The 14,396-nt window shown below is 41.6% G+C and overlaps 1 protein-coding gene across 2 annotated transcripts; it reads left to right on the top strand.

The window, feature by feature from the left end:
- On the top strand, positions 1–14,007 carry rassf2b (Ras association domain family member 2b). 2 transcript variants are annotated; one of them, XM_079516301.1, is made up of 11 exons: positions 1–141; positions 3,006–3,041; positions 4,297–4,375; positions 6,634–6,709; positions 7,074–7,225; positions 8,159–8,265; positions 8,855–8,997; positions 9,290–9,443; positions 10,306–10,427; positions 10,538–10,635; positions 11,672–14,007. In XM_079516301.1, the coding sequence occupies exons 3-11, from the start codon at positions 4,323–4,325 to the stop codon at positions 11,739–11,741; spliced, it is 975 nt and encodes a 324-aa protein (XP_079372427.1). In that variant the 5' UTR covers positions 1–141; positions 3,006–3,041; positions 4,297–4,322; the 3' UTR covers positions 11,742–14,007. The 2 variants fall into 2 exon arrangements, with proteins under 2 accessions (XP_079372427.1, XP_079372428.1); XM_079516302.1 differs by lacking the exon at positions 1–141 and having other exon boundaries at positions 2,795–3,041.
- The last annotated feature ends 389 nt before the right edge of the window (positions 14,008–14,396 follow it).

The following is a 14,396-nucleotide window of genomic DNA, read 5'->3' as shown; positions in this document are numbered from 1 at the left end:
CCGACTCCGACAACAGCAGAAGGAGCCAGTTGACCGTACTGTACGTTGTACAGTCAACACGCGTGCTCCACAAACGAGCCTGATCAGACAACATCATTAAACTCGACAAGAATCGCCGACTCCCAAGACAGAAGTGGCTCCGTAAGTAGGCGAGTCTGTTATTCCAGATCTCAATTCCTAATAAACAGGCTAAATCTCTGAAATAATTAATCACTGCCATTATGTTCGATTCACTAATATGATAGATTTTATCGGGGTTTAGTTATCGTGGTTGATTGCGCGACAAACTGATATTATCAAGATCCTTGCGTTGCACAAATGGAATTTAATGGCACAAATTAATAAAAAGCACTTGTGCGTTTCAATAATATGATCCACATGCTCAAGTTTACACTAAGGAAGGATTTGTCTAAAATAAACTAGCATACTCTCTGTGAAAGCGTGTGGGCTGCAGTTGTCTATGTAATGTGACTGTCGAAAGAAGAGTCTGAACAGATTGCATAACAGTAGGATTCTTCTTGTCTACACAGACACACAAGGGAGTACTTTATGGCCATAACCTTCTGTTAAACTTAGGCGGTAAACTGCCAAGCAGAAGGGACACATTTTCCACTCCAAAGTCAGGAGAGAATTCATAATGTAGTGGTCTTTAGTTTTAATCATTAATAGGAGGTACAGTTTCAGCCTGACGTAGAGAAGCTGGGAGACAGATTTAGACTGGAGATCAAGACACATGCAGTTTTAATAACAACAAAACGGCCTAGGGGATAAAGGGAAAGCATGCATACTATTTGGCACAATTATTCCTAACTGAGTTGCTGGATCTCAGATGTTTTGTGGGGTTGCTATGACAATGATAACAATAGTGAGGCAGGCATAGAGGCTGAACAGAACATTGAAGCTGAAGAAAGGTGGGGGTGGAAAGCAGGCAGTGAAGGTTTGGACTTTATATCCCCCCCCCCCCCCCCCAACCAAAGCAGTTCACAGAGGTTCAGAGGCAGAGAGGGCAGAAAATAAGTCTGCATGTGTGGCTAGGCTCGACCAGATCAAAACTGTTCATTTGAGGGACAGAAGTATGTTGCTATTTATTGCCTTGATGTCATATTCAACCATAGGTCTAATATTGCCTATCATTTTGTTATTAATTAAACCACTCTGGTGTCTCACATTTTGTTTTAAAATGCTAATTTTGGTCATGGGTGGTCTGGCCAACTTGGTACTGTAACCTAAGGGATATGTCTCATGTTATTTTAACAGGCTTAAAAAGACATCTTGCAGGAAAAGAGACAACGAGAGAGCTTTAAGAGAAAGACAACTATTAGGGGACTAGGGATTTGAACACTGATGCCTGCCTGTCACAAGGGTGATGCCTAAAAAGTCTTGGAAATGAGGGACTGTCCCACGCAAAGGGGGACATCTGGTCCACACAGTGTGTCTGAAAAAGACAGGGTGATGTGGGGGGAGGAAGTCAGGAAATTGTGGTCATGAGTTTTAATAGCGTGGTGATCCAGTCTCTCACAAGAGAAGGAGAGAAAGGCCAACTGCAGAGAGAGATCACAGTCAATACGGGACATAAAAAGCAGCAGACAAAGGAGGAAATACAACTCCACGAAGAGGGGAGAAAAGAAGCTATTGGATACTAGGGAAGGAATAGTCTCACATGAAACAAACAAGCAAAAGAGAGAGTGAACCCAAGAGAGAGGTTGTGGACTGGCTGCTGTAATGAGCTGCTGCAGGGGAATACAGGATAAATAATATTAGATCTATATTTGGACTCACTCCAATCTAGAACATAGAACAGAGTCCTGGTCTCTCATGTTCTGGTGTACTGTTAGATCAACCCTGGCTCAGAATGTCCGCTAGTATAGGATGTTTTCATTTGGTTAAAAATGTATCTACAGTACATGTCGGCTTGAAACTATAAACACTGTGTCTACTAGAGACAGCATATCACTTCCACTGCACAGGGTTTTAAAATGTACTTTTGTTTAAGTGCCACAACCATTTTAAAGTGCTGATTTGAAACTATTTGCCTTGGTCCCTGAATAATTATTCCATTTTATGTGGTTCATGACCATTCCAGACCAATCCATCAGATTATAGCATTTTATCAGGGACATAATGGAATTTAGGAGAGCATTAGAATTTTGTTGTCAAATGACACCTTATTTGACCCTTGAAACCCAGCTGTTCTTAATCTTGTGACCCGTTGCAACAAGACAGATACAACATTGTTTACATATGACAGGACTGTATCAGACCACAAGCACAACTCATTATCGAGTCTGCACCACTGACCTTGACCACAACCATGGTATTAAAGACTAATGCATCTCATTGTCTCGGTCAATGATGCGTGTTTGTGGGCTTGACAGGCCCTAATATGGGCGCTGAAATATTGATAGAGCACAACACTGGGTGAGGCTGATTGGCGTTTAATATTTCATCTGGCCACAATTACAAAACTCATTAGTGTCAGAGATGAACGACCTGTGTTTATCAGCACTGTACGTTTAAGCCTGTCACAGCTTTCAGCACGTCAGTGGGTTTTTGAATGTCTTTGTTTACAGCTGTACTGTGGAGAATAGAGCATGCATTGTTGAGGATGTTGTATGTAGGCGCTCTTAGGCGTTTATACTGTTAGAGGAAGTCGCAGAGAGGGACCACATGGGGTTGCATCTGCGTCTTTGCCCGGGTCTGTTGGGGTTTGCTTGCATGTGCATTTGTAAAGTGTTGTTCCAATTGAGGAAGTCAGTCAGTTTCCTGTGTGAATGACTCAGTAAAGGAGGAAGTGATTAACGGAAGGGGAGCTCCTCCTTTAAACACAGCAGCTCATTAACTCTGCTAGTTGTATGGAAAAGCCCTTGAATCTGTTAAGAGTCAAACTGTGGATGATATACTGCAGCTGCATTTATACCGGCGGATACTAACGTCTGGCTCTCAACATCTCTCATCTCTTTATTCTTTCTTTACCTCTCTACACATCTGGTTCTCCCTCTCACCAGTGGCCGACCAAGACCAACCACACAGTCTTCATTACGGTAAGCTTTTAAAGATTCTTGAAACAAGGCCACACACATACTGTATATATTTACAGTATGCAGATTCAGTTCATTTCCCTCAGTCATTCCTTCAGCTGCGGTCTCATTGAGGCATTGTAAAGTGGGTGCAAAGTGAAGTGTAATCGTGTTTTGAATAGGTGTACATAGGCTAGCCCATAGAATCAAGTTTTATAAGTGTATGTGTGGCCTGGTGTTTGACATTTCTTAACTACTGTATGGTTAACTCACATAAATGTTTAAGCAACTGAAAGGCTTTGGCCGATGTGCTTTGGCCCATGTGCTTTGCACCTGTTCCTTCCCTTCCGGAAGATCTCTCTCCCGCGCACACAGACAGACACACACACACACGCATTCTCCATGGATACACAAGTGTGGCTGTGAAGGACGGAAAATTCTTAAGGGTGATGGCAGAAAGCCGTGTGTGTGTGTGTGTGTGTGTGTGTGTGTGTGTGTGTGTGTGTGTGTGTGTGTGTGTGTGTGTGTGTGTGTGTGTGTGTGTGTGTGTGTGTGTGTGTGTGTGTGTGTGTGTGTGTGTGTGTGTGTGTGTGTGTGTGTGTGTGTGTGTGTGTGTGTGTGTGTGTGTGTGTGTGTGTGTGTGTGTGTGTGTGTGTGTGTGTGTGGAGACAAGGAGAGGGTTCAAGAAAAAAGGAAGTAAGTGTAAGAAGAGGAAGAGAGTGCCATGGAGAGCAGCTGTCTTGTTCCATCACAACCGAAATGACTCTGACTGAGACTTTTGCAAGCAATGATTATCCACCTCCTTCCTCGGGTTGGATAAGCATTTCTAACCACTGTGTTCTATCTATTCTACCAGGCAGTGAATTGCGTTCCCCTGATGTCTCATCTAAAATAGTCCCAGATTAGAGGAGTGATAATGAGAATGGAGAGATGTGGGTTGGTTAAGTGTGTGTGAAGTAATAGTAGAGTGGTGGTTGTCTTCAGTGTGACAGAGCAAGATGTGTAGACGACAGAAGCAGTATACTATACATATGATCTCTTATCCTCTGATAACTTAACTTTCCACTCTGGAAGCCCACTGGTCTCGGCTCCCTCTCAGTGTACACAGCAAAATCCGAATAGTTAATTGAGGTTGGAGCACACTCTCAGAGTTCTGAGGATCAACACTCTGGATTTTACTGTGTGGTGATGCCCTCGGACGCATACTCGCCGGTCATGAGGAGTCATGGGACTCCAACTCACCACCACTCTCTCTCTCTGTTGTCCCTTTGTCTCTCAGCCGCTTCTCTCTCATGCTGTCTGAAAATGGATGACGTGCGGGATGGGGTTCAGATCGGAGAGAACAAGTTCATCAGCAAGTAAGGAGAAGGCCTACGCACAGAGCTGTCACGCACACAGACCCACGAGACCTACATGTACAAAATGCAGACAAAAATTGTACTATATACTGTACTATATGCCTATCTCTGCACAAAATATATGTCTTGTGTGTTGTGCTGTCCATGTATGTTAGTGCTGCATGCATAGTCAAATTCTTCAGTGTTAATTCATTAATCTGTAACTGAAGTCCATTTGGTTACATTTGTACACTCTCTGAGTTAAAGGAGTTAAAGGTTGTTTTTTTGTTTTTTCAACCAAAGTTCATGTTTTTAGGTTGTTATTAGAGAAAGTAGTGTTAATTTATTTCTTCCATTTGCTGCTTTCTTTCATTTTAGCTATTTTTGACAGGGGGGTGGGGCCGCAGGGGGCATTCGAACAAGTATGTACGGGTATTTTCTTTACAAAAGTTTACAGTGATTTCTTTATTTACTATAGTCCTACTAGGCCCCAGGAAATTTCATCTGGCCACAAAAGATCACGGAATATAATAATAAATAAATAAAATACATATTTAGCCACTTCGAATGCCCCCGCCCCCCTATCAAAAATAGCTAAAATCGCTAAAACGAAAGAAAGGAGCAAGCAAAACAAAAGAATTACACTTTTACTTTCTAGAATATCAACCTAAAATATGAACCTTGGTTGAAAACAAACAAACAAAGTGTCCTTTAAAGTAACACTCTTTCGAGACATGAATTGTTGCACACATGCTCAACTCAATGTGATTAATATGTGTTTTATAGTTTATAATGTGTATCCCATGCACTCCACCACACTATCAGAGGGATTCAGACTTCTCCCCAGTATAAATCTTACACAATTAAATAACCATAGACCTTTAACCCATTGATGCCTGAGGCCGAATCTGGGAACGCCTTCTAGGGCCTGACCTAAGGTTTCTAAAAACCTTCAAATTCGGATTAATTATTTTTTAAATAGTTATGTTGCTACATGTATAGCAATAGCTGATGAGACGCAGAGAGCGCGCCGGCATCAAGGGTAGAACAACGTATACGTTGCATCAGGCATCAATGGGTTAAGGGCCCATTTCACCGTGCTTACTAATAAGCACAGACATTCTGATGTCTGATCCCGACCAGTGGTTCTCAAGCTGATTGTTGTCTCCACCAGGCCGAAGGCATGGGGATGGGGAGAGAGTATGTTTTGCACTCCGTCCGTGTGTGTGTCCGTCCGTGTGTCCGTGTGTCCTTCCGTCCGTCCGTTACCAGCTAATCTCCGGCACCGTTAACCCGGTCGATGCCAAACTTTGCACACACACTCCCTAGATGCCAACGATGAACCTCTGCCCCGCATTTTCCAGAACGGCCTGTTATAGCGCCACCATGAGGCAGCTTTTCACATTTGTTACCTAAAACTGCACCAATCTGCGTGAAACGTTGCATGCACACTCCCTAGAGGCCAAGGACAAACCTTTGACCTGCATTTTCCGCATCTGCCTTTTATAGCGCCACCAGGAGGCCGACTTTTGTAAAACACATTTTTGGATATTACTCCTCCAGATTCTGTCCAAAAATCTCACAAATCGTTACACAGTATCTCTATGGTCATGTGCTCAAGTCGGATCTGTCCGATATTTCATATTCCACCTTAATTGGCTATAATTGGCTTTCACAGTTTGCAAGATTGCCCCGTTTTGAACAAAAGCCTCAAATCATGAACACAGCATGCAATTTACGTGAAATCTTTCACACATTTTCTTACTAGGCTGAGGAATATATCCCACCCTTTTCACATTGGCCTGTTATAGCGCCACCAACAGGTTGATTTTTGCAAAACAGGTTGATTGGAACAAAATGCCTCAAATCATCCAATTGCCATACAAGGCAAACATGTTTATATTACTACTAAACATTTTGCCAAACATCTCACACACTCCTATCCTCCTGGTGGAGACCTGTGCCCAGAAGGGCACTTTTTCTAGTTGGAACTGTTATTAACAGTTTGTAGAATGGGTACAGTTCAAAGTCACCAAGATGACCTGCCCAGAAAGGTTGAAAGTGGTAAAAAGAAATCGCGTCACCTCGGATGCATAACTGCCGATTCAGATGTCTGCAAAAAATTCAAATAATGTCTCGATGTATAGGTCAGATCAATATATGGGTTGGGCGTTACTAATAAAGCTGTTTCAGTGTGAGCACTGGGTACTAGTGTGAGGTAGAGAAAGGACTATTCCTTCACCCTTACAATCTTCACATTAACAAATCTCTGTCTCCAGGTCAACTGTCCTTACACACCTGAAGACATACAACCTCTACTATGACGGACAGAACCTGCAGCTGAGGCACAGAGAAGTGGGTATAAAGGGTGATTTATACTTCATGAAAATGGTTTTTTCGGTGCGCAACTAAGTATAAATTAGGTTTAATACATTTGTGTGGATTTTGGGTGGCCAACATGTGTTTGGATGATGGAAGGGTGAATATACAGTGTGCGTGTTTGCGCGCGTGTTGCTATGAAAAGTCAGAAAGCTTTATCCTCATGTCCATGTTTGTCCAGCTTTCATTCACCCTCATCCTTCATAACTGTGTGTGTGCACTGTGCACGCACATAAATGCATAGCTGAGCCTCTTTCTATACATATGCCCACTCACAATACGTGCATGTATGTACGCACGTGTGTCTGTGTGTATTGATCAAAGCTCTGTTCCATAACAGGAAGAGGGGGAGTTGATTGTTGAGGGCTTGCTCAACATCTCCTGGGGCCTACGTCGGCCAATCAGGCTTCAGATGCAGGATGACCATGAACGAATCCGCCCGCCTCCATCCTCCACCTCCTGGCACTCTGGCTGTGCTCTGGACTGTCAGGGGTAAGGAGCTGTCTCCAGTTACACCCCACTTACCGGAAATACTTTAGAGAAGTGTAGTGGGTCAATGAGAGCAGCTATAGATCAAGTGGGGACTGACAAGAACTTAGTATAAAGCCAAAGAAATTTGTTTTGTAATTTGTTGACATTATCTCATTGTGTAGCGGTTTTAACACCAAAAAGAGAATTTAAGTAACCGAAGCACTGCAGATGTCCAAAGTGTTTACTTTACTGAACTACTGATGATAATCCGTGTCAGGTCTCAGTTTGTTTTGTCCTGAGGGTAGCACTATCCATATCTGTTTCAAGGGGCTCAAGTCTAGTCTCCCTAGACTAACCTAATCATTTAACCACAAATTCAGTTATGTTTTGCATACTTAGTTTCTCCACGTCTGAGAATGTTTTGCACACACTAATCTAATTCTTATCAGTGTGTCTCAATCCACACCCAATCATCTAAATGTGACATGTACTGTATGTAACACACATGTTATAGACATGTTTTCTTGTCTGCAGCCGTACATTCATTAGCCACTTTCAACCTGGTCCCTATGTTGGGCATGTCCTAATAGGAGACAAAGATGTGCCTTTTTCCCTTTTTTAATAGCCAAAATAGTGTGATGCGTTGTGAGCTTGTATGTCTTCTATTTTCACTATTCTATTTAAATAGGGCTTAAATGGTACCTCCGTTTTCCCCCCTAAAATGAAGCCTAGTAGGCCTAATCATGGGTATGCAGTTTGACTGGTTGAAAGCCGTATGTCATTCTCTTTGAGAGAATAGGCACACAGGTCATTTCTGTGTTGGAATGACCTAAATCCAAGGTTACCATTGGGGGTTTGAGATGGGTTTTTTTGTTTGTTTTTGAATGAATGTAGTACTTGTTTACATGTGCTCAGCTTTGTCAGTTTATATTTTGTTCTCCTTGCTTTTCCAAGTTCACCCAATAACACAGAGGGGCAACAGCAGACACAGCAAAACATTCCCACGGTGGAAGTGACAGCAGACTCAGAGGACAATGCAGTGGAGGAAGATGAGACAGAAGGTGGGTTTGTAGGCTGGGCTATATGAACAAAATAAAACTATTCTAAACATTCTATCGATATCGTAATAATAAGAAACAGGACAACCAGGTGCTCACAGGAGATAAGTTTCAATGGTGTTCACAGGATCAAAAAGGATCAAAATCCAATGTAAAAAAGGAGGAAAAGCCTTTATATTAATACAAGGCAACGAACTGCCTTGTATTAATCAGGGCAGAATAAATATGACAGACAAACAAACTCATTACATTTTGCTAAAACATGTGAGAACAGCTAAGTAATTAGACAATTAGCAAGTGTCCAAATACACGTGGCGGCACTTTAGATGGTACTGTAATTACATAGGCACAATCAATCATTCAGCAAGACTAAAGCTCTTTCTTGTCTTTCCTCCATTTTTACTCCTGAGTGCCCGGATCGTTTGTTTTTTCTCATAATATCCCAAAACCCTGATGATATCTAGGCTCATGTCACAATATCTACATAATCCTATGCTTATATATTCAAATTGGCTAATGGGAGGACCACAAAGGTTTATGTGTGACCATATTTAACATGACTGATTTTATTTTATTTCTTTCTGTTGTACAGAGGACTATGAGAGCTCCGCGCAACTCCTGAGGACAAAGAGTGATGCTGGGGTTCTGAGGCGGGGCCAGCGGCGGTCACCTAGCGACCAGAGGAGGATACGGCGACATCGATTCTCCATCAATGGACACTTCTATAACCATAAGGTGATACAACCACACACACACACACACACACACACACAGAACAACAAAACATATGTTACTGTATGTCTATGACATAATATCTACTACTGTACACAATACATCCTTAAGACCTATAACCCGTTACCCATAATCATTACATGCGTACACATATCACTTACGCTAACTTTAATCTAGCGTTAAATTCAAACCCTAACATGAAACACTAATCCTAATCTCCTTTGAAATAATGTCCTTTTCTCCCCATGATTTCACTGAAGTTGTACATAACACTAACAATGTCCCGCTCCCTCAGACAGCAGTGTTCACTCCTGCCTACGGCTCTGTGACTAACGTTCGGATAAACAGCGACATGACCACGCCTCAGGTGCTACGAGTCCTCCTCAACAAGTTCAAGATAGAGAACAGCCCGGATGACTTCGCCCTCTACCTTGTTCATACGAGTGGAGGTGAGTGTTTATTTTAGGTAGCGTTTGTCAGAGCACTCTGACAAACGTTTAATCTTCATCTATAGCAGGGGTCTTCAATGTTTTTCAGGCCAAGGACCCCTTAGTTGAGACAGAGATGAAGCAGGGACCCCGACTACACCACTACCCCCACTACCTTGGTCTGCTCTTTTTTTGAGTGGTGTAAACCACTCCTACAACTGGCTTTTGTGTGCATAAAAAAATGAGCATGGTTGCTATGTTCAAAATAATTTCTGACGTAATTAAATCACACCCGGGTGAACTGGATGACCGTAGCAACCGTGGTCATTTTTTCTGCACAAAAAAAGCCAGTTGTGAAATCACATCCGGGTGTGATTTCATTACGTCAGCTCAGAGCTGATCAGGCTATATAATACCTTACCTTATATAATACCTCACATCGGACAAAAACTCCAGCTGAATCAACCTTACACCACTCAGTTCACACGGGTGTGATTTTTCCTTCTACACCAAATGTATTGGACAAAAATAGCTGATCTACAAGCACACAAAGAGAGTGCAGAGTGACACGTTGTGTGCTTGTAGAGTATGTGTACAAGCATCAAAACCAGTGTACAGAAACAAGGACTGGTGTAATATGGTCTCTCTGAACTGGTTAACTGCGGCCCTATGCTCCACCTAGGAGCCTACAGGAATAAGTCAAGTAAGTCAAGAACTGGTTAACAGTCCCACAGTTGCAAGAGAAGGACACAGCTTTTTTTTACTGAGTTACTGTAATGTTATAGTGACTAAATAACAACATTCATGGCTTTCATGGTTTCAAAGGTCTGCAGATGATGTTAACTTGTTTGTTATGTTGTGTTCATGTCTGTCCATATTTTAGAGCGTGTGAAGCTGAAGCGTAGTGACTATCCTCTGGTACTGAGGGTGATGCATGGTCCGTGTGAGCAGGTCTGCAGGGTCTTTCTCATGGAACCGGACCTGGGAGAAGAAGTCACATATGATGTAGGTTTTTCCATGAAGGGCCAGCTGACTTGACCCCGATTACACAGATTATATGAAACAAAATAGTTTTGAGTTTTTTTGTCATGACATGTCCCCTTAACTTCCACCAGGTGGCACAATACATCAAATTTGAGATGCCTGTCCTGAAGAGTTTCATTACCAAGTTGAAGGAGGAGGAGGACCGGGAGGTGCAGAAACTCAAGAGAAGGTACAACTGCTGCAGAGTGCACTCCCTTGGCTGTGCAGTGGTGGAAGAAGTTGTCACCTCCCAATCTCTCTCCCCATTTCCTGTCAGCCTACTGTCTATCCCTCTATAAAAAATATAAAATAAAGGTGAAAGCCACATAAAAATTCTAAAATAGCAAATCTACAAGCTCTTAGCGTGGCACTCGGTTGCCGCGCTATGAGCTTGTAGATCTGCTATTTTTCAATAGCTAAAGTATGACATAATGCTTAAAACACCAAAAGGGGTTCCTGTCCTGAATGGGTTAAGTAAAATAACTGTCACAAGAACAAATGTATTCAAATTTGTTCTTGAGTAAAAGTACAAAAGTATAGCCATCAAAATATATTAGAGTACCAAAGTAGAAATACGGCCCATTTCACGATCATATTGTAATAATACATTCATGTGAAAATCACTTAAATATTGCAGCTGGTAAAATGTATTACTTTATGTGCTGCTGGGTAGCTTAAAGGGCCACTTCAAATCCCCTTTTTGTGATGTTGATGACATAATGCAAAATTATGTGGCAGTGTTCTTTTTTTTAATTTTGTTTTTAACTTAATTTTAAATCCTGTGATATCACAGGATTAAATTTAAATGTCAGTTATTCAGCTCCAGTCAGACCAGCTCCATGCCCAGCCCAGAGAGTGTCTCCAAGTCAAACTACACACAATTTAGTTCAGCCCCTAGTACCAGCACCTCCACGGTGAAGGGCACAGACACTCCCACAATAACTTGAGAAGATATGTAAACCAACTTGCATCGTTCCAAGTAGGCCAGTGCCCAACAGGCACCACTTCATAATGAATCGGTTAAAGGACCACTTCACCACTTTTCAACCTACTTGTATCTTCATATAATAGGTCCTCACTAATAATCATGATAAAATGGCACAATCCTTTTCTACTCAATCTGTGTCTCATAGGAGGGCAAAATTATTACTCAAGCTCTGGTCCGAATCTGAAATTGTTGTCCAACTCACACACATCTCTCCATTTGTCTACATGTGTTTACACAGGTATACATACCTGCGATGTATCATTGAGAAGGAGCTCCGCCGTCTTCCAGAGGCTACAACCTGTATGTAATCTGAGAGGATTCCTTCTTTTAATATCCTGACTCGGCTCACTACCCACACAAAACATGTTCAGAGAGACCCACGTTCACCTCAGAACACCTACAAAGTGAGACTGACCAAGGGTCACCTACAAGGAAGCAATGTATGCATTCCAATGAACATTTCTTCCGGCTTTTGAATGTCTTTCTCCTCGTGGGTCTTCTGTTATCCTCACCATATATTTTAACATGAAGACTAATGTATGCTTTGTCAGACAACGATAATAATAACAACAAAATAATTGAAAATCTATTCATCTGGTCAAGCTACACGGGTTGCATGACAAAATATGAATTAGGCTTGATTATTGTCTATCAGTGGAGATGGACAATAATCAAGCCTAGTTCATATTTTGTCATGTCATGTACCCTGATGTAACAAGCACAACCACAAACTTTAGAATTGTTTTCATGTTATTAATAATAATAACCTCTAGCAATAATGGTACCATGATGGCTAAGCTGAAATTCATTCCTGGCACTTTTTAAAGTTTTCATATGGGTTTGTATGGAGTACTGGTTCTGATCCACTCAGCACAGTCTTGTTTGCCTGTTTGTCTGCCTCTCTCAACAAACACAAACACATATGGTTGTTACAAATCATAAGTCTAGGGGTAAATGAGTGAGTAACATATGAAGGGGGAGCAGACACCAGGATCAAAATGCGAGGATTAATTATAAAAGTATGTAATAATAAATCAATCAAACATATAATACATTCTTTCACTCTCAGCTCATTGCATGGCTCCAGAGTCCAGACAAACGTTTTAGTTGGTTGCACAGGTGCACGTAACTTTTTCAAATGGGTGCACCAGTATATAATTTAGGTGCACCACACATACACACACACACAGACTGACCTGCTAAATGTAAGGTGCACTGGTGTGACAAAAGAAAATGGTTGCACTGGACAGATCTTTGGGTGCATGGACTCTGGAGCCCTGCATTGATCTACTCAGTCATTCCTGCATTTCGTTTCAGTCCATTAAGGGGCGTGGCTAGCGATTCAGGGTCTGGAACCAGGCTACAGTACCTCTTAATACACACCCCAAAATGTGATGACTGACGACCTACAATATACTTATTGCACGCCATCCATACAGTATCATTTGGTTTTGGTGAAGTGCCTGTCTCTCAGCATTGTCCCAGGTAAAAACTATGATAACAAAATATTGTGAAGCTATTTTGGTGTTTAAAAAGAAATTAAATGGAAATTATCAGGGAAGTAGCTAGATGGCCATGCTATACATCAGTGTGGTTTTAACCCTGGACCAAGAATGTGGAGGAAACCTTACAGATTGGCCATGGCCTGGCACATTCCACCGTGGGATGGTTTTGATAGGATGATTTTGGCTTCTTGCACTACAGCAAAAAGAACGACTTACATTAAAAGAAAAAAAGATTCTTATCATTTGCTTCACATCAGACGGGCTTCCCGTCGTTGGAAAACTTGTTTGCTCCTGCAGTTAAAAGTTGAATGGAGCCTAGACATTTTGTTGATGGATACATTTAGTGTAGTGGTCATGTAAGGCTGTGTGGACTGACTGAAGATATGAACATTTGTTGTTCCTGTCAATTCCTTCATACTTAAGCCTGATCTATACCTCAGTGTGAGCTGGTGTCACACGCCAGAAATTTGAGCTTGTAGAGCGGCTGGCTATTTTTTGTGTGCGCTACGCGGCGCATAACAAAGTGTAAGTCAAGCCTAGATAGTAACAATTATGTCTGTGCTCAGATTTCCTTCCTATGGACATTCAAAATTCTGGACTTGAGTTCAAGTCTAATAGAGAATGAAGCACAAAGCAGATACAAGAAAGAGGGTAGTCCCAAAAGATTGTGAATAAGTTGATGAATGATCAATCATTATACAATGATGGAATGTTGTGTGTACAGTAAGTGAGTGAGTGAGCAAGCAAGCATTTCAGGAGAGTATGTAAGTCTCTGTACAATTTAATGTGTCTGTCCAGTAGTTCTGACATGAATAATTGATAATACTTTCACAGAACACAGTGTAGTATTTTCAGAAATGGCACAGCAGTTGAGTGTTCATGAAGTTGAATGTGTGTGTATTCTTTTAGCGAGCATGTCGCCTGCTTATGTATTTCCTGATGGCAGAGTTTTTGTATCTTTTAATTCACAAAAAAAACACATCTTGAATGAGTTTTTGTCTCTCTTGATGTCAAACACAAAGGCAATTTTTGGAAAATGTAGCTTTTTTAATGATAATTATTATTTAATAAAAATGTATCATCAGAAAAGCTGTTTCGTTTTTTGAGTGGTGTAAACCACTCCTACAACTGGCTTTGTTAGTTTGTCTGTCTGTCTTTTCGTACCAAAAAATGAGCATGGTTGCTATGGTCACCCAGTTCACACAGGTGTGATTTCATTACGTCAGACATTACGTCAGACCACAGCTGATCAGTCTATATAAGACCTTACACCACTCAGTTCACGGGTGTGATCTTTTTAAGCTTGTCCCACCTCCCCTAGCATCTGAGCCGTTGGGCACTCTCTTTGTGTGCTTGTAGCTATTTTTGTCCAATACATTTGGTGTAGAAGCAATATCACTGTTATGTAATAGCACTTTATCTTTGTTGTTTCATTTGAAATTATATAATACCACAGCG

This window comes from Electrona antarctica (assembly GCF_951216825.1).
Source record: "Electrona antarctica genome assembly, chromosome: 12".
Taxonomy (NCBI): domain Eukaryota; kingdom Metazoa; phylum Chordata; class Actinopteri; order Myctophiformes; family Myctophidae; genus Electrona; species Electrona antarctica.
This window is presented reverse-complemented; position numbering and strand designations above follow the sequence as displayed.